Source organism: Podarcis bocagei (assembly GCF_964188305.1).
Source record: "Podarcis bocagei genome assembly, chromosome: 13".
Lineage (NCBI taxonomy): Eukaryota > Metazoa > Chordata > Lepidosauria > Squamata > Lacertidae > Podarcis > Podarcis bocagei.
In genome coordinates, this window is record NC_138138.1 from 29,200,710 (window position 1) to 29,227,760 (window position 27,051).

The 27,051-nt window shown below is 44.2% G+C and overlaps 1 protein-coding gene across 5 annotated transcripts in view; it reads left to right on the plus strand.

Annotated features, from left to right (window-relative positions):
• Positions 1–27,051, plus strand: part of UBTF (upstream binding transcription factor) — a 45,101-nt gene that overhangs the window by 3,391 nt on the left and 14,659 nt on the right. For 3 of the 5 annotated variants that reach the window (XM_081168984.1, XM_081168985.1, XM_081168986.1), the window contains exons 2-13: positions 1,434–1,586; positions 2,420–2,595; positions 4,952–5,035; positions 10,393–10,548; positions 12,175–12,239; positions 12,672–12,792; positions 14,289–14,399; positions 14,694–14,827; positions 17,592–17,733; positions 23,636–23,677; positions 24,772–24,885; positions 25,760–25,915. In XM_081168984.1, the coding sequence (XP_081025110.1) occupies positions 1,529–1,586; positions 2,420–2,595; positions 4,952–5,035; positions 10,393–10,548; positions 12,175–12,239; positions 12,672–12,792; positions 14,289–14,399; positions 14,694–14,827; positions 17,592–17,733; positions 23,636–23,677; positions 24,772–24,885; positions 25,760–25,915 (1,359 nt within the window). In that variant the 5' untranslated portion in view covers positions 1,434–1,528. The remainder of the gene's footprint in view (positions 1–1,433; positions 1,587–2,419; positions 2,596–4,951; positions 5,036–10,392; positions 10,549–12,174; positions 12,240–12,671; positions 12,793–14,288; positions 14,400–14,693; positions 14,828–17,591; positions 17,734–23,635; positions 23,678–24,771; positions 24,886–25,759; positions 25,916–27,051) is intronic. The other 2 variants (XM_081168988.1, XM_081168987.1) reach the window with 2 other exon arrangements.

Below are 27,051 nucleotides of genomic sequence, written 5' to 3' on the forward strand. Positions count from 1 at the left end.
TTCTCTTCTCCTGTACACTCCACAAAGTGACCTCCTTCTCTTCATTCTCCTGTTCCCCATTTTTAACCACTATTGCCTTTTGCGCTTGCCCTTCTTCATAGCTGTCTGTGTAGGCTACCTTGTTTTTATCCTTTCATCAACTCTGTGAGGAAAGTTACACTGAAGGGGAGGGGGAAAGTTACTAACTGGCCCATTGACTTAGAAATGACCACCCCACCCCACCCCGAAAAAATCAAGGTGAGAAAGTGGAACTCCTGGAAGGATCAACTGGGCTGCACTAGAAAATTTTGCAGAACAGGATTCCAACCACAGCTTGTCCTGTTTTACATATTTTTAAAAGAAATTGCTAACTGGCCCGAGATCACTCACTTGACTTTTATGGCAGAGTAGATAATCAAACCTAGGCATCCTCGGTCCAAGTCAACACTCCAAACTCAAAACTACGCTGGCTGTAATCCCCCCCCCCATCCCTCTACTGTGATTTATTCCACTGCATTTCCCTTCTATGTGACATAGATCCCACTTTGGGCCCTCCCATTCCTAGTGGAGGCCTTTTCTGTTTAGAGGATCCAGCTGAGACCTACTTCAGCTGTGCAGATTCCCGACCCCCACCCCCAACTTTTAGGACACTTAGCCCCATTTGTGAAATGGGTTCCTTTCTGAATTCAGATTTATACGCCAATCAGAGCTGGATTTAGGTTTGGTGAGGCCCTAAGCTACTAAGGTAATGGGGCCCTTTATAAGTCCAGCTGTCCTTTGTCAACAAACGGTTGCTGTTTTTTGTGTTGAATAAATGCTATTTGGTAATTTATGGACCTAATTGGTATCTAAAGCCCTTTGCACATAACAAAATATGTATTTATCAAGGTAATTGTTGAACTGAAATACAATTAATAGGTTTTTTTCTTTAGTTTTTTGGGGGGCAAGAGAGTGGGGCCCTAAGCTATATCTTATACATAAATCCAGCACTGACGCCAATGAATAGATGTGCTGTTACAATCCTCTAGGCCAAAGGGTAGACAGATGTTGCTGGAGGACCGTTCTTATCTCTTGCCGTTGGCCATGATAAGATTCAGGGCCCAACTTTTCTCTAGGGAAAGAGAATTCCAGAATGTTCCTGTGGCCGTCTTTGGACATCCGCTGTTTCCTCTGCCTACAGGAAACCTTGCCCTCCATCCACCAGAGAAGATAATCCTGTTACTGTTCACATAATCACTTACCCAAGGGTGAAAGGAAAATGTGTTGAGACCTTGATTTTATCAAAACTCCTTTCTTTTTTAAAAAAACTCACTTGAACTCGCAGGTTCAAGTTCAGGAGTTGTTATTCTGTGTGCAAACAAGCCCCCTGTTTTTGGAGGGGACGTGCTGGTGCTGTTAAGAAGGGCAGTAGCGGGAAATCAGAGGCTGTAATTCCCCTTCGTTCCTGCTTTCAGGGTGAAAAGTGATTGACGCCATCGTGAAGGGGGGCGAGAGGGAGCTGGAAGGGGCAGACCCAGGAGGTGTCACCCTAGGGTCCGAGAGGTGGAGGATGAACGGAGAAGCGGATAGCCCAACTGACTTAGAAATGACGGCCCCCAAAAACCAAGGTGAGAAGGTGGGAACTCCTGGGAGGGTCAACTGGGCTGCGCCAGAAAATTTTGCAGAACAGGATTCCAGCCACGGCTTGTTCTAGTTTGCATATTTTAAAAAAAGAAATTGATTGCCGGACAAAGTAAATCCTTTATAGAAGTCTCATGAATTAGCTTACTGAATTTCTATCCAGATGGGAATGCGGGAAGGAGTTTTTCTTTTTTAGCTAACTTGGTGCAGAGCTGTCCATCTCTCCTCTGCCACCCTAGTTACTTGCCTGATGGCAGTTTCTGGTTGTGGCTACCAGGCTAAGTGCTTAAATACAAGAATACTTTATTACCTCGCTCATGCATTCCTAGTCTTTTCTTGAGAATATGATGTTTGCCATCTATGCAGGGTCTCCTCCTCCCCCCCCCCACTATCTAAGGCTTGGTGAGGCAGAAGTAGCCTCTCTGTGCATCATTATATAAGCATCCTCATACTCCTGCGAATTTTGACACAACCCAAATTTGAAAAAGAGCAATTAGATTCTTGCGTACAAAACGGTAAATATTCTAATTAGGGAGATAAAATGTTGCTTTCTTTAGGATCCTTGAAAATAGCTGTACATTAAGCTCTTGCAATAAGCATGTTTTTTAATTAAATTTTATATTTAAACAATATGTTGACTTAGTAATAAGGTGCATTGAATTCGACAGGACTTACTCCCAGGTAAGTGGATATAGTATTGCAGGCTGAGCAGATGATTTCATTGGCTAAAAGCAACTTGGTGATGAACCTTAGTATCCCTAGTGTATGCCAAATGTAATGTATGATATACAGAGTATATGTTTCCCCTCCCCTCCTGCAGACCGTTGGACCCAGGAAGATATGCTCACCCTCTTGGAGTGCATGAAGAACAATCTGCCCTCCAATGATGGCAGCAAGTTCAAAACCACCGAATCCCACCTGGACTGGGACAAAGTTGCCTTCAAGGACTTTTCCAGTGAGATGTGCAAGATGAAGTGGAATGAGATCTCCAATGAGGTAGCCTTTTGTATACTTGATATGGGTCTGTGACATGAAATGTCGTTTAGTATGAGGATGGGGCACTTCTTTGGGCTGGGCTCTCTGGTCTGCTGCAAGGCTGCCTTGATCTGAATGCTGGGTCCTAAGACATTGCCAGTGTGACAGCAAGGCAGGAGTGCTGCTTCCTTCCCTGGTTCTTCTGTGTCTTCTGTCTTGCCCGTAATGTTCTCCCTTCTTTATCAGATGCCCACATCTCTTTCAAGTCCCTCTCCATCCACATACCACCAAAACTACCTGCCTCTTGCTGCCAGTTCCCATCTGCCCGATCACTCATCTTAATCACATCCTCTCTATCTCCTTCATCTTTGCCTGGGCAGGCAAAGGGCTGGCTGCCTGCCTTCTTATTAACTCTCCACATCCATGTCACATTTTGGCTGCAGTCCTAGATCCACTTACCTGAGAGCAAGCCCCATTGATTTCAGGATTGCACTGTCGAATGTCTTGATGGTATGAATGAAATCACTATTGCTACTACAAAGGCAGTCCTCGAGGAGATTCTGTTTTTGACCATTAAGTCGTGCTTCAGTAAGAAAAGAGTTTTGAAGGGAGGCTGCAGCAGGAAGCTGATGAACCGTGGCTGGCAAAAGACAGATTGGGATATACTTGTAGAGAGAGATCTGGGCAAGATTTCTGGCGGCAGACCACCAAGAGTTTCCAGCTCCCAGTAATTAAAACAACAGCAACGAAAAGCGCAAATCAGACTGCTGAAATAAATAAAAGCTTTTTGGGAAAACCAACCCCCTGTAACACTCAGTTCACATTCCAAAAACAAATTCCTGGGCTAAGCATGTGTTCATAGGTACTCTCTTCCTTTATTCTAATGGCTATTTTACATTGGGTTTCACTTGGTGGACTTTGGGGTGCTAGTAAAATAACACAAAGTAGATCCCACAAGCCTGAAGTTTGCTTACCCCAGCATTAGAAAATTTGTTAGGGTTGAAGTCGAGACAGATGGCATTTAGGAACGTCTTTCTTGCTGCAGAAATTTATTGTTCCACTTAAGTGTTAAATATGCTATCTTTCTTGTCTTGCTAATTTAAAACCAATAATTACTAGTTAATGTTACTGATGAGCAACTGATTTGATCTTGTATTTATTTGAGTTGTGCATAGAAATGTTTCCTGCTCACTGCAATTCTGTGTTTTTGGGTTCACTGTAAAATCCTTTCACCCTATGTACTAATGCAAATATAAACTTAGGCATTGACATACTGCTTAATCCCTTAAAGTTTATGACATTTCTAAGCATAAAAATGCAAAATCTCTAAGGTGCTGTAGGAGTCTGTTATTTTTGCTGGAACAGCTGTTCTTAGGAATTTGCTATTAATGGCCTTATTGAAACATAAAACCAGGCCCTAGTTTGTTTGAATGTGTGAGCTGAGCCCAGAAGACTAACCACAGTCGGTTAGCTGGCAACAAACCACAAAGTGAAGCATGGTTTGCTGTTGGCTTCTGCGAGCCATGACTTGTTTTAATTATGGCTTTGGTGTTATGACCAAAACAAACGGCCGTGCTTAACTATGGTTTGTTTGCCCTAGTTATGCACTGAGCTGCGGGAGATTAGGCTAGAACAGCTGCAGAACAATCTTAAGTTTTGGAGAAACCAGCTGACATGGTTTGCTTGCTCGTCTGTGAGATAACTCATGGTTGGTTAAGCAAGCCACGATTAAAACAAACCATGGATTACCATAATATGCAAACACAGCTATTGTATGTTTCGTGGCAGCTGTATGCTAGATGTTGCACAGAACATAAAGGCAACATGGTACCTCCCCCAGAGAGAATACACTCCACAATCAACACCCTAGACACATAGCTAATTTTAGGTAGTTACTAGCATAATGCACGAATGCAGCCAATGTATGCTTAGTGGCAGCTGTGTGCTAGGTGCTGTATGAAACGTAGAAGCAACAAATTGCCTTCCCATTTGACACTCCATGATGGATGCCCCAGGCACATAGGGGATTGTTAGAACTAATGATGAATCACCTGCTTGCTAATGCAACAAAGTCAATTTGCTTTTTGCCATAGAGTCCATTAAGATGCCTGCTTTGAGAATTAAAGGATATGTAAGAACTTAGGTAGTTCCCCCATCCAAATACTGATCAAATTCAGACATGCTTAGCTGCAGCAAGGTGGTGGCTTCATAATTGGGGATTTGTATAAAAGTGCCCTTAGCTTTCAGTTCTGCTCACAAGTTCAGTCATTCAGTTGTGGTTGCTATGGTGTGCTAGTAAAGACTTGCAGCCCTGCAAATGGTTGATAATGCTGTTCTCTCCCCTGTCTCTGGTTGCTTTTGTTGGTTGCTCCTGCAGGTGAGGAAGTTCCGAACCCTGACAGAACTGATTATGGACGCTGAGGAGCACGTGAAAAACCCATACAAGGGCAAAAAGCTGAAGGTAAGCGTTGACTCAGTGGAGGGAAAGGCTCATGAGAGAACGACTCCTTCTGAATCTGGCTGGCTGCTCTGTTGTGGGAAAATGATTGCTTGTTCCTGTGCTGCAGTGCTTGGCGGCCAGTGTTTCTTAACATTGCTGACCCCCATACAAGATCCCACAGGGCAGGGGTGGGTACCGAGATGTCCTCCAGATAAATGGGACTACAGCTCCCATCATTCCTGATAATTGTTCATGCTGGGTGGGGAGGTTGGAAATTGTAGTCCAAAAACATCTGATGGCACCATGGCAGGTGGTTCTGCCATAAGGGGAGAAATAGTGGAATAGTGCAGCTTCCAGTGTCACACACCTGTGCTATAAACAATCCTCATTACACACACACACACACACACACACACACATACACATACACATACAGTGGTACCTCAGGTTACATATGCTTCAGGTTACAGACTCCATTAACCCAGAAATAGTGCTTCAGGTTAAGAACTTTGCTTCAGGATGAGAACAGAAATCGTGCTCTGGGGGACAGGAGGCCCTATTAGCTAAAGTGGTGCTTCAGGTTAAGAACGGATCTTGGAACGAATTAAGTACTTAACCCGAGGTACCACTGTACACATATACACACATGCATTTCAATTTGCAGTTACTGATATGCGTATCCCTTTAACGATCAGCAAAGTGCTTTTTAAGAGTGCAGAAGGGTAGCACAATTGTATTGTCTCTCGCCCCTCCTCTCTCAATTAAAGCACTTAAAACCAGATTACTTCAAAGAATGTGAAAAATTGAGAACGAGTCACTCCCAAAGCAAGTGCCAGGAAGGAGATCTCTGGGGGCAGGCAGGTAGAAATATATGAATGAGTCAAAGTTGCTAGAAGCTTCAAAGCAGCCATCTTTAACAGGAACCAGCCCACTGCAGCCTATTATTTTTATTTTATTTTATTAGCTATACCTCGCCCATCTGGCTGGGTTTCCCCAGCCACTCTGGGTAGCTTACAACATACCTAAAAACATAACAAAAACATCAATCCTTAAAAACTTGGGTGTCTTCTAAAAGTCAGATAGTTGTTTGTTTCCTTGACATCTGAAGGGAAGCTATTCCACAGGGAGGGTACCACTACCGAGAAGGCCCTCTGCCTGGTTCCCTGTAACTTCGCTTTGCGCAGTGGGGGAACCAGCAGAAGACCCTTGGAGGAGGACCTCAAGTGTCCGGGCTGAGCGGTGGGGGTGGAGATTCTCCTTCAGGTATACTGGGCCGAGGCTGTTTAGGGCTTTGAAGGTCAGCACCAACACTTTGAATTAATTTGGGCATGCAAATCACACAAACAGCAATCATGTAGGGAGGGAGAGCAGGGATGGCCACATGTGGTGGGGGCACATCTGTTGAGGGGAGCCTTGCTGCAGGCATACCCCTATAGTATGTGGGCGATAGAGGTGAGACCAGGGCAGATGGCCCTGCTTTGGCTCCATGCTGTAGCTTTCTCTGCAATTTGCATGCCGGAATAGGCCTTTTGTCTCTGCATGATCTACTGCTTTGGTCTTCCCTTCCGCCAGTCAGCATCTGATGAGGGGTAGGCATGTTTGCCACACCTGTGCCTTGGATGCCACCAGATCATTCAGTACTCTCCTAGATGAAGAGAATCAACAGAATTCACCCCTGCACACTTGCATTTCTGCAGGGGTTACGGCTCTGGGCTTGCCTCCTTCCATTCAGGAGTCCTGCTTAAGACACAGTCCTTCGCATTAAGACACAGTCCCTCGCAGAAGGTGACTGAGCAAAATCTGAGCATTGTGTTTGGTGACCCTCTTCTCTTTCCCCATGATGCCACAAGTTATATTCTCTCTTTCAACCAGTGTTTTCTAAAGAGGATGAAGTGAGGTTAATTCCATGAAAAGGCCAGAATCCAAACTAGATAGAAAACATGAGAATAATAATAATAGTACCCCACCTTTTCCCCTGATGGGGCTCAAGGCAGTTCATATATAAAAACGAGTGGCTGAAAACATAGAGGAAACAATAATTAAACAACAATTACACATTAATGGAATTAAATCTAAGCTGTTGCTATTATTACTATTGCAGTGCTCTAGTCAACAGGCTACTTTTGGTGGAAGTAGAGTCTTGAAAGGGTTGCCTGTTGACCAGGAAAAAAATGGGTTGGGTCTGCTTTTGTTTCTTTCTAGCAGCAGCTTTAAGTGGCAGGAATGAGCAAGAAACTTTCATAGAAAAAAGCATTACCACCAACTCGTGTCTACTCACAAGGGTTTAGGAGCTAGAAGAGATTAGAAAGCTGACAGGCCTGCATATCATTCCACGGTGTAGAGTAAAACAAAATTGGAACTCACTTTCAGCTTCGTTAGGCCAACCTAAATGTCACAAAATTAGTCTGCAAGCTTTTGAGTTCCTCAGAACACTTCATCAGGATAGTGAATTATGTGTGTGTAGGGAGAGTTGATGTAGAATCTATGGAGTCAGCCTTTAAGATGAAATGTGAAAGTTACAGGCATCCAAATGAGGCTTTCTCTAGGAGCTCTGCAGATTTCAGGTTGCACCAAATGCCGCCAAGGGCTTCTGGGAAGAAAACACTTTCCCCCTATCCCCCTCCCCTTCCTTTGTTTGCAATCTATCCTAATGAAGGGTTCTGGAGAAAAAAATCACGCTCTTTTGTGACAATTAGTTGGTCTTTAATAAAGGTATGGGCCTAACATCAATTTTAGATTTACCCTTTTGTGTTGCCCGTATCTGCTGTTCTTCCGTGAGCGCTCATGCACTCTGAAGACTGCCTGAGGTGCCATGTGGAAGATTTACACACACACCCCAAAAAAACCCACCTTGGCGCCCTTTTTCTGAGTCATTCTTATTTGGAGCACTGCCAGTTGCTTGAACTGTTGGTTTTCAGTCAGAGCTGTTTTTTCAACACCTGTGCTTTTCTCTTCTTCTTTGAGTGTTTCCTGTTTTAGGAGGTCACAAATTGAAAATCGAATTTCTCAGATCTGCTTTTCGAACAAATGGGATGGAAGCACAAATCGGGGAGGGGGGGCGCTTGAACCCGAGGCATGGTGCCCTGCGCATGCATTTTAGCCATGGCAACCGTATTTCTTGCAGTTCCCAGGCGTGGCCCTGTCAACCAGGCATTAAAGAAACTATAAATCCAGTTTAAGAAAAACCTGTAACTGAGAGATACCAACTTTTTATTTTTTATTTCTTAGATTTATACACCACCCTTCATCGTAAGATCTCGGGCCGCTCACACAATAAAATACAGAAACAAGTAAATGAGCAAAACAAAACAGCAAAACAATAACCTCCCACAGACACCTTTAAAAGACTGTAGAATATTAATCAACCTGAGGACTGGTTGAAGAGGAACATTTTTGCCTGGTGCCGAAACTTATATAACGCATCCTCTCTTTAAAATGTTTATACCCTGCTTTTCCTTAGAAAAGTTTAAGGCAGCTCACAAACAGGAGCCATAAAATTCAGTGAAATCAGAAGACACATTTGAGAGGAGTTGGAGTAGAGTTGCTCCGAGCTGTTGCTCTTGAACTCCCTCCCCCCTTCTGCATGAGTAGGACGTTGACATAGAATCTTAAGAGTTGGAAAGGACCCAAGGGGCATCTAGTCCAACCCCCTGCAATGCAAGAATCTCAGCTAAAGCCAAGTGTTTACCAGCCATGCGTTACAACAGTGAGTGGCTGGGTGGGAAGCTTGTGGGACCCAGGTCCTCACTGCACATTGCAACCATGCCTTCTGTCATTGGTGCTCAGGGTGGAAATGCTTCCACACCAGATGGCTCTCCTCATGTGCGCTGCTGGAGTTCCTCCCTTCCAGTGTACAGATGCTCTGCCTGTGTGTTGCAGTGAGGTCAGGTGACATGGCCACTGCATGACTCTATATGGTGCTTTGAAGTCCCAACAATTGGCCGATTGTCTGTCGGGACTTCAAAGCACCACCCAGAGTTCTTCTCAAGCCCCTGCATTTTGGCCCAGCCCAGATGCCTGTTTATTTGCCTATCTGTGACATTGGGTAATTGGCAGGTGGTCCCCAAAGGCCTAAAGGCCTTAATGGGTCATCGGGTTTTGTTCAGCTGCAGGATCTTTCCCTTCCCCTGCTGCTACTGGACACTTTAAGCTGGAGGTGCCAGGGATTGAATCTGGGGCCTTCTGCATCTTCCACTGAGATACAGCCTCTACCTTTGGAACAGTATGGGAGCAGGAGCAGTATCTTGGGACTTAAAATTTGGCCTCTTAATGGCATTTTAACACAGAAGGAAACTTAACCTGCCTTTTCCTCAAAGCCTTTGCGTTGTTTTCTCCCCCAGTCCCTTTATTGCAAATAAGCCAAAGTATGTGTTGTTGAAATAGTCGTGAATTCTTCCACTTCCTTGCATTGCCTGTTTCCATATTTATTTAATTAGACAGCCCCCACTTGAGGTAGGGGGCCTGTTCTTTGTAAACTGTATACATAGATGGCGCTGTGTAAATAACACTGATAGAGTTTACGTGTGCTGACCTATCTTGTGCATCAATTTAATCTGGCTTAAGCAGGGACTGAGTAGTTTACAATATTAAAAGAAATAAGAAAAATAGTGGTGAAAGAAATGGGCCACTAAAAGCCATATCTGGATGCTAAAATCCTTTTGCTTTTTTAAAAAAATTAAAAAACAACAACACCTGATTGACTTGCTGTCTGCAGCTTGTTTTAGTCTCTTGCCCTCTGGAGAATCCCTGTCTCCATTCACAACCACTGTTGTCCCTTTAATCTCATGCCCATGACTAGCCAATTATGGTGGCTCTAATTAATTAACTTTTTCTCATCTTTTAATTCTGATTTAATTCTTTTGATTCACTTTCTGATTGGGGTGGATTTTGTGGGCGGGGGAAAAACCCCCAAACATTTTTTTTCTCATTTGCTATTAGGTAAGGTCTAGTGTTGTTAGCCGCCCTGAGCCCGGCTTCGGCTGGGGAGGGCGGGATATAAATAAAATTTATTATTATTATTATTATTAGTTGCTGCAGTCAGTGTGTATAGGGTTACATGGGAATGATTTGCTTCTGAAAAGTACTAACTAGATTTGGGGTGAGAAACCTGCATCTCACTGCCCTTTGGTGTAGTTCCATGGGGCTGCCTGCAAGTGATCAATTCAGCCCTATGTTAGTAGGGAGCAAAAATGATAGGACTCTCCGTGCCCCCCACAAAAAAATACAGTGGGGAGCATGAGCACACACAGAACAAAATGGAGATGGCGTGGAACAGAAAGAGTTACGCGATGCTAATTTAACACGTTTTGTGGACTTCTGACCAGGCAGGCTCGAAACGATAAACCTTCCTTGTTGCTTCCTTTCCTGTCCCTATTCAGAAGCATCCCGACTTCCCCAAGAAACCTTTGACTCCATATTTCCGTTTCTTCATGGAGAAGCGAGCAAAGTATGCTAAGCTACACCCGGAAATGAGCAATCTGGATCTCACCAAGATACTATCCAAAAAGTATAAGGAGCTCCCTGAAAAGAAGAAGGTGAGCAAATGAACACGGAGGCTGTGGAAAGTGCCACATATGAGCATCTGCAGGGATGCAGCTCTCTGTGCTGTGGGGATCATCCTAGTGCTTGTTCCCCTTTCTCTGCAGGCCAGATTTTCTCAGCTTGGGACTGATGGGAGCTGTAGTCCAAAGCATTTGGAATGTGCTGGGTTGGGGAAGGATTCTTTTGCAGAAGGCAGCGTCAGCAAGGTGCTCTTGGGAGTCTTATGCAAAAGGGCCTTCTGCAAGGAAAAGTCCCTTCCCTCAATTACCCTGCAGTGTTCAGAAACCAAGCCAAAATGTATGACAACCCCCCCCCCCCAATCATTTGGATGCTTCCCTTCAGCTGCAGTTCGGCAATGGCTGGAAATGTTTAGGGCCTTGAAAATGGAGTTTGCTTTACTGCGAAAACCCATTTTATAGGATGCCATCGTTCTGGGATGACTACTCCCAGAACTCACTTCGACCTCTTACGGGTTGTAGTCAGCTAAGCTCTATTCAGAGTCGGTCCCATGCAATAAATGATCCCAAAGTTAGTCATGTCCATTAACTTCAAGAGGTCAGCTCTGAATGGGGCTATTGCAGAATGCCACCTTGTGTTTTTACATATACAAGGCGGGTTAATTGGGAGGTTGAAGTGTCTGTTTTTAGCTTAGGGAGCACATGTACTGCTTGATGTTTCTTTTAGCAAAAATGGGTTCCTAGGTGCCATCTTACCTGTTGGCACCTTCCAGTTTCCCAGCCTTAAATGATGTATGGCAGGGGTGCAGGAACATCTGGCCCTGAGGGGGCTTTGTGCCTCCTCTTTATTGAGCCCTCGGGCCACTCTGTAGGCAGCCCCTTTTCCCCCAGGCCACATCCTTCCCTGGCCCTGCTCCTATTACACTCTCGCGCACATGCTTTTGCCTGGCTGACTTACGGCCTTGAGCAGCAATAGTGCCTCTTTGCTTGCCTGGATGGAGAGAGGGGTGTGTGCATTGTATGTAGAAACCTCTTGACTTCTGCACGAGGCAAGAGTCTTCAGCAAGGCACGAGGCACGAGACTTCTGCAAGGCAAGAGTCAGAACTATAGACCCTCCCGCTTTTGCTTTTGGCCCTGCCCACCACTTGCATGTGGCCTCTGGAAAGTTGCCCATGAGGGAATGTGGCCCCTGGACTGTAAAAGGCACCCCATCCCTGATGTGAGGTGTCTTCTCCACTATGGAGGCCAGAGAGAGCAAGAGGGTGTCTGTCTGTGTGAATGGTTGTGCTCGCTTTCTCCACCCCTCCTAGTCTCCTGAGGGGCTTGAGAGCATGCAACAGTTTCCCCAAAGATGGCAGTTCATCTGCCTGTTTAGCCCTCATGCCACTACTTGCCTGCTCATGCCACTCCCAGAGACTAGCAGATGCCACAGGGCTTTGTTGTGTTTCCTTGGCTTGCTGAGGGTCTAGGCTTCTAAAGGTAGCAGGAAGGCGGTGGTCTCAAGGAATGGAGGAGGGCCTAAAGAGCTGCACAGTTCTGCCCCCTCCTGATTCATGTGTTAGAAGTGTTTTTAGTGTTGTGGCTGTTCTTGGAAACTTGTCAGCTTTTCCTGTCTCACCTGTAGTCAACACCTCCCCCCCCCTTTTTTGTTTGTCTTCTAGATGAAGTACATCCAAGACTTCCAGCGAGAGAAACAAGATTTTCAGCGAAATTTGGCAAGATTTAGGTAAGAGTTATCTAAGCAATTTTGCACGTCAGGTGTGGCTGTGGATTTCAGTTGTAGACATGTACCAAAATTTACTTACGTTAACTTTGCTGCAAAAAGCTGCTTTGTTTTGGTGATAAGGGACTAAAAAGGTGCATAATCTGCAATGTAGGAACCTCTTTTCTTTTCTGTCTGGAAACCTGGGTCAACCAATGGCAAAATTCACAAATGAATATATTCCTCAGGCAGGTAGAGTAATTTCCATCTGAAAGGGTACCTTCTTATGAGAAGAGCCTGAATCAAATTAGCGGCTTCTTTCAGTATTTGAGAGGTGGGAATGATGCATGGGGCTTTAAAGGAAGTGGATAATGTGTTTCTGTGTTTCGTATGGTTCTGGTACTGCCACTGCCTTACCATTTCGCCCCCACCCCCTGTTACTTTTGCTCTGTGAAGGGAAGACCACCCCGACCTCATTCAAAATGCCAAGAAGTCTGATATCCCAGAGAAACCCAAGACTCCTCAACAGCTCTGGTACACTCATGAGAAGAAGATCTACCTGAAAGTGCGCCCTGATGTAAGTAGGTGGTGTAAGAGACTTGCATAAGGAGAGCCCACAAGGAGGAAACGTGGGTGGGGATTTGGGGGGGGGGGAGAACGATGACACACAGCTGTGTTCCTGAAAAGGAGGACAATGAAGGAATGTAAGGAAGGATATGCATTCTGTACCCAGTAAATCCAGATTTTGCTCTTAGACTGGTACACAGACTTAATTTTATTTCTGGGTACTCCACTGTGTTAGTACCACTTTACAGCTGGAGCAGAAACAAGTGGCAAAAGACTTGTCTGTTTGGGCCGCCAATGGGATATCATATTTTGAATTTTATTTTTTAAACCTTCATTTCACACAACCCACATGTTAGAAGGAAATGTTCATTGTAAGCAATGCTGTTTTCCTACATGAAGGGGTATTAAAATAACAACAACAACAATGGAGGAGGAAGTTTTCAAATATGCAATCCCTCCCCCTATTGAAAATCTAGAAAAAGCTTTGCCTCTTGATTCTGCTGAGTATATAATGCAGTTCCCTAAGGTGATGCCCTCTAGGTGCTTTGGATACAGCTCCCATCAGCCCCCACCAGCTTGGCTGTGGTGGCTTGGGCTGATAGGAGCTGTAGTCCAAAGCATCCAGGTTTGAGGAAAGCTGATGTTACCTGTTCCTGAGAGAGCTAGAGAAGTGATAGGGGGAAATAGCAAGTGAAATGATCAGGAAAACGGAGGAGCCCCTTTCTAGTGAAACAAAGGCTTAGGAAACTGATCCGTTAAGAATTTAGGGTGATCCAGTTTTACATCGCGGGAAAATAAACTGTGAAACTCACTGCCACAGAGTGTTGGTGATGATTGATAGACATAAATGGCTTTGAAAGAATTGTAGGCGGTTTGTAGATAATATTAGTAGTAGAGTGGATTGCCAGAGACAAAACACAACCAATGCCAGTGGCTTGAGGACAAACAGGAAATCTCATTCTCCAGCTTGCCTGCAGGCATCTAGAGGGGCTGATATTGGAGACAGCTAGGCTAAATAAATCTGATCCAGTCCTTAGTGTTTGTATGTAAAGTTTGCATGCGGTTTGTTTAGCTTTGTATTCTCTGCTGCTGTAATTCATATCTGGATATTTGGTCCACTGGGTCAGAAACAGGAATAGAGTGAGGAAAAGGACATGAGACCTATGGCCCATGAGGGCTAGAAATATTCTTAGTATTTAAAAATAAACATTTAAGGTTCTCAGGTTGCCTTGTTTGATGCTAGATATCAGATTTTTATGTAGCAAGTAAGCAAACCCATAGATTGCGGGTTTATATATTTCCTGAGTATTGGGCTTTTTCGCTCCCTTTAAAGGAGCCTGAGGAAAACTTTTTTTTTCTAACTTGCCTTTCCAAAAGTGTAGCTTAGCTCACTGCTGTACCACTAGGGTGGGCAGTCCATCCCCTTTTGCTTCCTCCCCTATTTTTTCATTTTTACCTATTTTTTATTACTATTATTATTTCCCCTTCCTCACCTGGGTTTTTCAGGCCACCACGAAGGAGCTGAAGGATTCGTTGGGCAAGCAATGGTCTCAGCTCTCGGACAAAAAAAGGCTGAAATGGATTCATAAGGCTCTGGAGCAGCGGAAGGAGTATGAGGTAGGGAACACTCAACAGTTCCCCTCCATCTTCTCCCCCCTGTGCTCAGCCCGGCCTTGTCGCAGCTGTAGAAACCCAGCCGCGCTCCGAGAGCCGACTTCTGGGCATCGCTCCCTCGGAAGGGAGTTGCAAAGCAACTCCTCCTCTGCTTCTTCTGCCAAGTATTTAAAACTGGTCAGGGTAGCACAGGCGGGCCCCTCCCTCCTGCCCTGTCCACAGCCCCAGAGCCTAGGGAGGGTATTCTACCAGCCTGCCTCTGCCACGCTAAACGCCCCGTGTGTTTTCTGCCCACAGGAAGTGATGCGGGATTATATCCAGAAGCACCCAGAGATGAACTTCGAGGAAGGTGCGCCCCCTCGCTCCACCCTGACTAAAGCGGAGAGGCAGCTGAAGGACAAGTTTGATGGGCGACCCACCAAGCCGCCTCCGTAAGTTGCCATGCCCTTGAGAATTGGGTTTGGTAGTTGGGGAGGAGTTGCGAGGGCACTCGGGCATTTCCACATTGGTAAATGTAATTCATATTGGGCTGGAACTATATGCCAATAAAAATATACCCAGGTGGGAGGGCGACATCTGCCATCCACCCAATGTCTGCTTGTTGTGGGAAGATGCCCATGCATTAGACGTAAGAGTGGGACGGACGCAGGTTCAAAGCCCTGCTCAGACGTGAAGCTCACAGCGCATGGGCCAGTCACTGCAAACTTAAAATCTTCTTCGCAGGACTCCTGTGAGGCTAAAATGGGGGTCGGACACATGCTATCTTGGCTCCTTAAATGAAGACAAGATACAAATTTATTGAGTTACCCAAGACTGGACACTCACTTCTCCTTGTGTCCATGCTCTCCTCACTTGATGAAGGGAGTCTTTCTATTGGCAGCTTCCTTGAGTCCCTGCCTGACGTTCGACATTGAGATGGGAGTGGTGCATCTCACATGTGCGCATAAACACACCCTGGTAGGACTCTCCTTTCAGCCTACCTCAGCTGGTTGCTCAGGGTATCAGAAGGAGATTGACAAGTCCCCACATTTCTCCATGACCACCATCACTTGCAGCCTTCCTGTGAGATTAGCTGAGGAGTTCCTCTTCAGGATCTCCCTTCATACATCTCTCTTGAGTTGTGTGTTTTTTCCTGATCTGCTACCCATCTTCATACCGAGGAGTAGGCCTTTCCTCATGGGGAAGCCTTTGCTTCCAGTAGGTGTTAGGTGCTTCTGCTGGCAAGGGGGTTGTCCCCTCCTCCTGAGTCATGTGCTAGGAAAACACAGTTGCCCACCATTTTTGTACTTGGGCTGCTGTTCACCTCTTGAATCCACCCCACTGCTTCACTCTCCTCTGGAAATATTTTCCTGCGTTCCACAGCCTCCGTGCAGAGGAGGCTCCCTGAAACCCTGATGCAAAAGCCAATTCAGATATCTTTGCATTGGTGGTTTTCTCTTGATTTCCTGCCAGTGTGTCAAGTATTAAATGGATGTCATTTATGTTGTAGTTCCACACAATATCTATTGTATTTTCTAGTCATTTTTTATAGTTGGAAGCCGCGCCAAGTGGTGTGTAAGGGTTGGGGGTATGAATCCTGATATCAAATAAATAAATCCATTGACTTAACTTTTTCTCTAGAAACCTGGGGTTCTTGATCAAGGCCACAGAGTTGTCTCATGTTCAGGGTTGTACTAAAAAGATACTAAAATTCTGTGCCAAGAGAACTCTAGCAGCTTGAACTGTATAAGCTGACTTCCTCATTTCTCTTAAGCTGCAGGCTGCTCCTTACTTGATTGAATGCTCTTCCATTTTTATTTTAAAAAAACTATACACATATTTTTTTTGCTTGGTACGTTTATATCTAACTTTCCTTCCATCATGGAACTCAAAGGAGGATACAAGGAGTTCCCAGTTCAGTCTCTCATCCAGGCAATGACCTGCCCCATACCTCCTTCAGCAAGGTGTCCGCATCATCTACCTTCAGACCATGCCTTCGAAGAAAATTATCATCTTTAGAAAATGCTAATGAGAAGGCAAGGCTAGAATCCTGCTCTGAAGTCTTAGGTTTTTTACATGGAGTGATTTTTATTTAAGGTTAAGTCTTCAAACATTTTTGGCTGACTGCAGAAAATACCCTGATTTTAATTGGGTAGCAGATTAAGCTTCTTTTTAAAAAATAAGCGATTATTTTAATGCAGGTACATAGAAAAGCAGTAAGTGGCAGGTGCCATCTCAGGGGAGACTTCTCTTTAACAGGAGGGGTGCCTTTTCTAAGATGGTGCCTGCTATGACACATATCAATTAATTTTAAAAAAGAAAACAGTAGGGTTCCCCTCCTTGTTTTCCTGTTTATGGACATTTATGCAGATTTAATCTGTTGATTTGGGGTGCATTCCTAATCCCATTTAATGTGTGAGTAAGCCCCATTGAATTCTATAGGACTTACTTCCAAGTAGACAGGGTTAGGTTTTTTTTACAAACTGCACCCCTGCAGCAGAAAGCCAGGTTATGGGGAGGGAATTTAAAAAGCATTCTGAAAGAGCTGAAAAAACCTATTTGTCCGGCAAAACCAGGAAACTTCATAAACTGGAAGCAGTGTGTGTTCCTCACCCAACCACTTCCTTTCACGACACCCATGTTTAAGAGGGCTGTGACATTTTATTTGGCTAGTAACCTTTGTGTACTTACGACCAAGACTGCCTTGGGAATTGGCTGGGGGAGAAGGTCCAGAGTAACAAAAAGGGGGGAAACCCTAGGCGTGGGCCTGAGGGAAGTTTAGGAGGGTATTTTCTCTCTGTTGATTATGTCCTTACATATCTTAATCCCAAGACAATAATAAGAATAAAGGCTTTAGAGCTCAAAATCCAACATCATGAATAAGACCCAGAAATCAAAATCAGGATGGGGAACCTGTGAGGCAAAAGTGGGTAGCATAATAGATGTGACTCTTAACCTTTGTACAGTAGACACCACTGAACCCATGCAAAAGCCAATGACATATACTCCTATTTATTCATATAATCCACATTATTGCATTCATAGTAAGGGTTGGAGGTGGAAATTAAGACACCCCCCCCCCAAAAAAAAAAATGTGTGGTGGTGGTGGGTTATGAGACTGTGGGGAAAGCACTTCAGGCAGCAGTTTTGTGTGGCTTATTCTTATGTTTACATAAATTTCCCCAAGTGCTATATAAAAGGAAATTGCTGTTTTAGGAATAGTTACTCGCTTTACTGTGCTGAACTGATGGCAAACATGAAAGATGTCCCAAGCACAGAACGGATGGTGCTCTGCAGTCAGCAGTGGAAGCTCCTTTCCCAGAAGGAAAAAGACGCCTACCACAAAAAGTGTGATCAGGTGAGCCTGGCCCTTATAAGGGTGTGTCGAAAAAGGGAAAGGATTAAAAATAATGCCCAGAGACAAATTATGGGTAGACTTTAGTGGTTCTATATATCCGGCAGGTTCCAGCTGTTACTACATACCCTGCTGCTGATAATGGATTTAATTTGCCTCAGTTTGGGGGTGGTTTTGTTTTTTAAGCCACCCACAGATTTGGTTTCTCTGATTTGCTGGGTGCGAGCAAAATGCTATCTTCCCCAGTGTTTGAACAGAGTATGAAAATCAAAACAAGCACATGGACGGGTAAGTGATGGGTTGGGGGTTTTCGGGTTGTTGGTTTTTTTTTAAAAGCAAATCAGTTGGTCACTGCCACTCCTCTTGCCTCAGATAACTTGGCTGAAATTGCAGTCTTATTCAGACTGCTTTTCTTCCCTGTTTTTGTTTGTTTGTTTTAAATGGTGGTGCTTTCTAGTAACTTGCAGGGGGATGCAGTCTGCCATCCATCCTCAAGCCCAGGCCCTGTGTGAAGTTCATCCTGGATGTGGAGAAGCAAAACTCCCATGAATTCTGCAAACAAGCAGAAGACCCCTGAAATTTGGAGAGTAAAAATGCCCTTCAACGGTGGAGGAGACTTTTCTTTATATGGGTTGCTCCTCCTGCCTGTTTGGTCAGGCACGGCCATGTCGGCCCTTGCAGTTTTTCCTCCTTCCTGTGGGAGGAAGCCCCACCCGGTTGCAGTCCTGCCTGCTCCACAGCAGCAGAGGGTTTTTTCCCTAGAGCTCTGGCTCCTCTCAGAGGCTGAAATATTTGGAGAGGAAAGGGGAGTCCAGTTGCTTAATTCAGTGCTGGTCAGAAGGTAGATCGAGAGCTACTGAGCTACTGGGTTGCTTGAAGTAGATCGGCAGGAATTTCTAGCTTAACAATGGCAGGAAGAAAATCAGTCCACCCCTGCCCTAAATTGTAGTCCTGAAATGAAGATCGGGGTTGTTGTTTTTTGCTGGGGTGTGGGGGGAGAGGCAACCAGGAGTTGGTTTTTCTGTGGCAAGACTGAGCTCACTTCAGTTTTTGTACTTAAATCTCTGGGTTCAGAATATTTTTAATTTCTATGCCTTTCGCACCTGGCTTCAGTTGTTACAAAAGAAGCAACAAACAAACAAACAAACCCAAAGTCTGGCTCAACTCAGGGCAGTTTACATAAGTTTCTCATTTATCGGGGATTAATTGATTGTCTCTGTTAATTGTTTTCTGGCATTGATTGATCTAATGCATTTATCAACTGCGAATTGCCTCAGAATCAATTTCCCCTCAGCTTGATGAGTTGCTGTTTAAATCATTGGTAGCTGCGCTTGTTTAAAATTCCCTCCAACCCGAGATGCATCCGTGGCAAGCAAACAAGCTTTGCTAGGTGGCAGAAAAGATTGCCCGCTCTTGAGTCTGGAGAGGGGGAAAGCTAAGGCATGTGATGGAGGGTGTTGATGCAAGGACAAGGACGAGAGGGCTTTTTCCGGAGCTTCAAGTGGCCAAATGTTGAGGATAATTCCCTGTGCTTTATCCAGCTGTACCAGCGCTAAACCTCCAGACTTGGAGACTTCTTCCTCTTCTCCTGACACACAAAAATCCCCTCAAATTTTTAATATGGCAGTTACAGTGGTTCTATCGATAGTCCAGGCTTTGGGCCTGCTGCTGCCTGTTCCTTACTACTTGAAGTTGTGGCGGCCATTTTAAGTAGCTCGGCTCTCCTCAGCAGTGACAGTGTGAGATAATGGCGGATTCGCCTGCTTTTTTGGCTGCTTTAACTAGGGCCTTTTCTGAGGTGGTTATATCCCACAGGCGGCAGGGCCCCATTTCCCTCTTGAGTCCCAGTCCCCCAGTCCTTGTTCAAAATGGCAGAGTTGCTTCGTCTTGATCTTTGGAAAAGGGTTAAGAAGCCTGTTGTGCATCTGTGAAGCTGAGCCCTGGGGGAGAGGCTGCCATTTGAAAAAATTGTCTCTCTTCCTCCGCTCCTTCTCTAGGGGTTGCAATCCTCTACCATCATCAAAGGAATCTGGCGGATTCCTCAGACCCTTTTAGCAGTTGTATGAATAAGACTACTCAAGGGCGTGACCCATAGATGACAACAGAAATCCCCTTAATGTGGTTTCTGTGCCTGGAAAGGATTTCCTCTAGTTGGGCTACTGATAATCAGTACTTTCCTGTCAATGTGAAACTGTCTTGTATCTTTTGTACTCAGAAATGATACATGAAGAAGGTGTGGTTTGACCTTCCCTAGTTTGTAGAGAAAGCAGTTATTTACACGTATGCATGTGGGTATGCTGACTGAATAATTTACTTTCTGACCCTCCAACTAATACTCCTTCATTAGGTGAGGGGAACAAATCCAGGATTTCTTCCCTTGAGTTCTTGCCTGTGTCGTCCTCTTCCCTTCCCCCTCCCCATTCACATTGCTTTCCAGGGACAATTTTAACCTACATTTGAATCTGAACCATCCCTTTGTTTGACATTCAGTGGACAATATTCCAGAGCAGCTTTACATTGAAATAAACATATTGTAAAACAAGAATATAGTAGTGCTTGCTTCGGCAGCACATATACTAAACAAAAATATAGTATAGTACAGTAAAAATAAAAATCAGATAAAGCAGTAAAAATACACAACAGTATTAAAAATCAGCAAAAGCACTGTAAAAACTGATGAATGAAAGCTTCCTTCCTTCCAGAAGCATTCCCAGAAGGGAAGGAGCTCGTCCAACTTCTTTGGGGAGAGAATTCCACAACTGTGCCATTGAGAAGCCCCTGTTCCTGCTACTTGTCAATCTGATATTTGCTCATGATGGGCTGGAGAGCAGGACTACTGTTGCTGATCTTAAAGCCTGGGCAGGTTCATGTGGGTGAAGGCAGTCCTCAGAGTAACATGGGTTCCAGGCAGTTTAGGGCTTTGAAGGTTATTACCAGTATTTAAACTTGAATCTGGGGATGAATTGATAGCCAATGCAGTTGTTGTAGGATAGGTGTGGTATGGTCCGATTGTAGTTTCTGAATTTTCTTTTGAGGTTAGCCCCATGTAGAGATCATGGCAATAATCCAGGCTGAATGTGACTAAAGCATTGATAATTGAAGCCAGACCCGCTTTACCCAGGTAGGTCTGTAGCTGGTGAAAAGCGCTACCGCCTACCAACATCAGCCAACGCAAGGATAATGCTGGACTCAGAAGCACTTGCAGGTTGTGTACTTGGTCCATAAGGGTATCTTAAGTTGTGGGAGTGCAACCCAATCCAAAAGATGACATAGCCTCTGCCCAGATCAACAAACTTCCCAAACTTCTGTCTTGTTTGGATTAAGGTTCAGCTTTTCCAACCCTCATCTAAATTGGGGCTGCCTTCAACCTCTGGTACAGAAATTCTGCATCTCCTTAGGATCAGAGGATGGCAATAAAAGGACTGGGTGATCTGCATAATGTGAACACTTCAGCCCAAGCCAATGGATGACCTCACTCAGTGGTTTAATGTTGATAACTTGTGAGATCTCTGTGGCACCTCATAAGCCAAAGGCCCAGAGGGACCAGTAGTTTCCCAACACTGCCTTTTGACAAGCCTTTCTCCAGGCAAGACTAGAACTAATAATAATAATAATAATAATAATAATTTTTTATTTATACCCCGCCCTCCCCAGCCAAGGCCGGGCTCAGAGCGGCTTACAAGCAATAATAAAAACAAGATGAGTGATTACAACTTAAAAACAAAAATAAAATACAACATTAAAATAATGGAACATTAAAATATTAAAATGGAGCCTCATTGCAGGAGAAGGAAAAGAAAAAAGAAAAAGGGGGCGGAGGGAATCAAATTGGCTCCAATCCAAAGGCCAGGCGGAACAACTCTGTCTTACAGGCCCTGCGGAAAGAGATCAGATCCTGCAGGGCCCTGGTCTCATGAGACAGAGCGTTCCACCAAGTTGGGGCCAGTGCTGAAAAGGCCCTGGCTCTGGTTGAAGCCAATCTAACTTCCTTAGGGCCTGGGACCACTAGGGTGTTGTTATTGCCAGGATCCTTCTCAGGTTTGGTTAAGAATAGATGAACCACTGTTTGCTTTAGTGCCGTATGGGCACCTCACACTCTTCAGAGAAGCAGTAGCCACCTCTGACACCCAAATATTATTTATGACTTTTAAACTCTTTATGTTTATTGCATGTAGATTTTCCAGGGAACTGAATGAGATATGTGGTTTGAGCGGGGGCATCTAGAAGCAACCGTATCAATTACCTGGGTCATCTCCACTTAATTGGAGAAAGACCACAGCATTGACCAGGCCACCAGCAACATCGGTAGGAAAATTTCCCAGAGACATTGAGAAAACATCAGGATCCAGAAGCTCCAAAGGGGGGTAGTTTTTCCATTAACTGAACTAGCATTTTAAAAGCAGCACCCTGATGGACCGCTGAAATTATTACAAGTGACACTAAGGCAAAAGAAAACTGTTGCTCTCTATTACCCCTTGCCCTTCCCCATAAATTGTCCTATCCATTAATGGTCATACCACCCCCTGCCCCATATCACCCCTGATTTCAAGAGCTGCTCAAAAGCATCCTTTAGATGCAGCTATGAACCAGATAAAAAGACAAAATCAGGTACAATAAAAACAGAAGCAGGTGTTAATCGATACAATTTTATGTCAATAAATACCAAACTGAATAGCCTAAAGGATACTTTAAAATACACACAATACAGAGGCCAGAATAGTTTGCTTTCAAAAGGCAAGGCCATTGATGTTAAATGTCATCTTCCAACTCCCTTACCAGGTCCTATTTACAATGTCCCCAATTAGCCTCCTCTCATCAGAGTATTGGTTCGTTCTCCCATTTTGCAATAGCATTGCTGCTGCAGGTTGAAAGTGTCCCTGCTCTTGTAATGAACCTGAAATGGCATTGGAAGCACCTCCTACCCCCAGGAAGTAGCTGCAAATGGTGGGGCCACACTTTCAGAATAAAAGATTGCTCATGCCACACCAATTTTTAATTGATAGGAAATACACTGGTAAACAAAAAGAAACAACTAGCAGATTTATAACGTAGAACACAACTACTTTATAATATGATCATGGGACATCCAGAAAATATATTTAAAAAATCAGCTAACATAAATCATTCCCACACACTTGATGCTCTTGCTCTCATTTTGAAAAGATAGCTATCCATATTTTGCAAATAAACATTCTTATACTATACTACTGTACACCGAAATGTTTAAATATATATATTTTTAGTGTCCTTGAATCTTCCTGCCATTGACCTCTCCTGCCACACCAGTATAGAGCTTCACACCCTTTGAGAATCACGGTGTTTAAAGTGTCCAGAATGCTTTCCTTTCCTTCCATTTCCAGCAGCTGCTCAAATTACATCTGCTGTTGAATCCCTTTCCCTTGGGCCCATGTTCCCATTTAAGGAAATTCACATACAGCCCTGAAACACTGTCCTGTGTCTCTAACTTAACATGCACACGCACACCTATATCTATCAGTAATAAAGCATCATTGCCCCTGGATAGCAATTTGCTTTGACAGAAAGCCAGTTTTTAAGGTTCATCTCTACCACTTACTCCCTTCTGCCAAGTCCTGTTGTCCCAGACACTACAGTCATCTTTAGCATCTTTGGCACATAGGGACCACTCAGTGGGCTGAGTTTGGCTCTGGGTTGCCAGTTGCTGGCCCCAATGGTACAGCAGTGTTTCTCAAAGTTATTCATTAAGACATCTTGACTTATGCTGGCTATTAGGGTTCCGATTCCAAATATCTATATTGATGTTTAGAAACCTGCATTGGCAGGAGTCAGATGTTTGGAGGAGGGTGCAGCTCTGGAGGGGAAGCAGGAGGCAAAATTCATGGCATGTACCAGGAACTGACTCTTTTTTGCTACTTTGCCCCTATAGAGAAAGAAAGATTATGAAATTGAGCTCTTGCGTTTCCTGGAGGTGAGTCTGCCACAGCATTCTGCCAAACTGTGTTACTAAGTTTTTTAGCAGCTATTTTCTGTTACCTTTCCCATTCACACATACAGCTTGGACCAGCTCAGAAAATGGACTTTGGTATGAGTGATTGGGACTGGGAGCATTAAGGAGAGTCATATTCTGGGTGAACATATAGCAGTGCCTTTCTGTGTACTCTACAGTTCTTGATAACTGTTTTAAAAGCCTTGTCTAAAAAGACAGTGGGGTGCAATCCAGTTGGTTAAGCACTTTTAAATCTCATTGGTTTCAGTGTCCACTAAACTCTCTCCTATTCGACCTTGAAATATTTGACTTGGACTGGTCTTAGGTTCCTCTGTGTAAACTTTTTTTGTCTAAATCTGAAAGATCAGGGTCACGCAGTCCGTAGTGATGAGGTCTCAACCAAGAAGGCCATGCTCCATTCCATATCATATATTGCCTCTTGCATTGAGAGGACTGGATGCCCCATTGCTGGTCAATTGGTGGAAGCGGGATTGGTTCATAAAAGGAGAAGCGGTCTCCATTCAACATTTCCCCAAACCACTGTTTGCATTAACAACAATTTAAAATCTAAACAGTGGTTTAGAGTTGCTTCTCTACTTACGATGTGTTAATCCAGGCATCAGCCCAAAACTGTTAACTTAATTTAACAGTACTTCTTTATGATGTCTGAATTAAGCCACTGACTTCAAATGCTTGTGATCCCAGGTCACTTAGACTTTCAAATTGATAGCCAGCACAGTTGTTTTTGAATAGTCTGTAAGTCTCTCTCTGCACTAGAATGAATAATGCATTTTGTGAGAACTAAGCTGCCAGTTGGTTTTCAGAGGCAGCTTCCTAGTACATTTTTTTTTTTTGGGGGGGGGAGAATGAAGCAGCCAATGCCCATGCTAGGCTGCTGACTTAATTTCCTGGAAATCTTCAGCTGCTTGGGTGAAAGTGGGCAGCCACGTTCTGCACTACCTGAAGATGCTTCCAAACTATGTATACATTAATCTACTAGATATATGGGGAAAGGCAGAGAGAGAGAATGAAAAATAGTCATAACTCCTTATTTTGCCATTTCCTCCAAAATTCAGAGCTTACCTGAAGAAGAACAGCAGAGGGTTCTGGGAGAGGAGAAGATGCTGGGAGTAAACAAGAAAGGTGCCACCAGCCCTGCCTCTAAAAAGACTTCCCCAGATGCCAGCAAGGTGAGTGACGCATACAGGCCACGGCAACAAGCAGGATGCGTTGTGGGTATGGATACATTTTTTACATTTAGAGCAGTGGAGCAAATCTACTTTTAAACCAGCCTCAAGACTTCATGTAAAATGGCTGCTGGGATTCCTTTGGAAATTTGATAGTAAAAATGAGAACAAAAACTAATCCCTCTTGAAGGTTTCCTTATGTGTTTGTGGTATCCAACATTAGTCATACTTGGGGTGGGCCCACTGAAATCAAATTGACTGAAATGACTTTTAAGTATATTGATTTTAATGGGTCTACTCCAGAGTACAATTAATGTTGGCTATCTCCCTATATGTATATAATAAGTAGAACTGTCAGCAGGTTTAAAGAATATTTCATTGATTTAATCATCTGCCTTATGTTCAAGTAACTGATTAATCTGATTAAAATAAATTTGCTTATGACCAAAAGTCCAATATTTGTCAGATACTGAAGGAAGTGCTAGATAATTGGCAGTAAAATAATAAGTTACCATTCTCATTGTTGTATATAAACACCCATCTTCACGTTCTTTATTTCTTTCTCATTCCCTTTGTTCATTACAATAATGCACCTGAACCAAAACAGCCTCAAAAGATAAACATGCTTTTAACTTGCAGTTCCACCAATTAAAAATTGATCTTGCTGGTAAAAATTGCCTCCCCCCATTGATTAATCAACTAAAGTGTTAGCTGGCTGATCTACTAGGAATACTTTGCAGCCCATAAAATAAGGCCACCTTCCCCAGTTTTTGCTCTTTTTATTATTATTTGCTTTTTTCCATAACGCTTTTTAAAAAGAACAAAAGATACAAACTCAAAATTCCACAACCACGAGTCCCTTTGTGCTCTTTAACAGGGAGGTTCTGAGAAACCCAAACGGCCCGTTTCTGCTATGTTTATCTTCTCGGAGGAGAAACGCAAGCAGCTGCAGGAGGAGCGACCCGAACTGTCGGAGAGCGAACTGACCCGGCTGCTGGCGCGGATGTGGAATGATCTTTCAGAGAAAAAAAAGGTTGTTGAATCAATAATGCACATTCTCCTTAACCATCTTTTTTGGGGGAAGGTGTGGGGGAACATGTACTCCTGGGTATCTCAAAAAGTCAGCTGGATGGTTTCCCCCCCCCTGTTGACTTAGATCAGAGGTAGCCATCGTGACACCTTTCTTTTGTTCCTGGACTCCCAGTTCCCATCAGCCCCAACCAGCATGGCCAAGGGTTAGGGATGATGGGAGTGGTAGTCTGACAACATCTGGAGGGCACCACATTGACTACCCCTGACTTAGATGAAACCAGGATCTTGACCCACTCCCTCACCCTTAAAAAAAGAAAGAAAGAAGAGGAAACAAAATCTGCTAGAAACCCCACAGAAGGTTCTGAACATTCCCGAGCCTTCGGTTCCCTCTAGAAGCCACCAATCAGCTCTGTTAACAGTCTGGGCGCTCCTACCATTCCATCTTGCGTTACCTCTGCTCATTTTTTTTCACCAGCTTGGGAAGGGGGAAGGAGCCAGACTCTGTCAGTGCGTTCCCTTAGTGTGAGAGTGGGTGCAATAAAAAAAAAAACCCATTTTGCGTTCTTTTGTACTATTTGCCTCCCAGTACAGCTGTGAATACACATGGAGTTAAATGGGAGAGGTCTTGAGGCTTGGTTTAGATGCCTGAGAAAGAGGGTCTTGGGATCCTTGTGGGAGTTAGCTGGACACCTTAATATGGGTCATTGGTGGACAGGGAAAGTAGTTGCACTTGGGAGATGGGGTTTGTTGTTGCTGTGTATATGCCTTAAAAGGCTAACTTTGGATGGTGACAGATGACTAGGTATCAAGCAGTACTTTCCTGTGGTGGGCATAACATGTGGGACGCCGGAGCAGCATCCACCCACATGCAAAGAATGTCACCACAGATTTGCAGCCGATCAAAAATCCAATAAAAAGCAGGGGTGGGGGTTCTCCTTCCTTCATGAATAGCATTACATCATGTATTTGGGTTTATTTGCTTTGTTTTATTCCTTTATTGCATTTATAGTCTACCTTTCTTCCAAGGGCCTCAAGGTGACATACATGGCTCTTCACCTTTCCATATTTTTCTCACAACAACCTTGTGAGGTAGGTTAGGCTGAGAGTTGGTGTGACCTTGAGGCCTAGAAACATGCA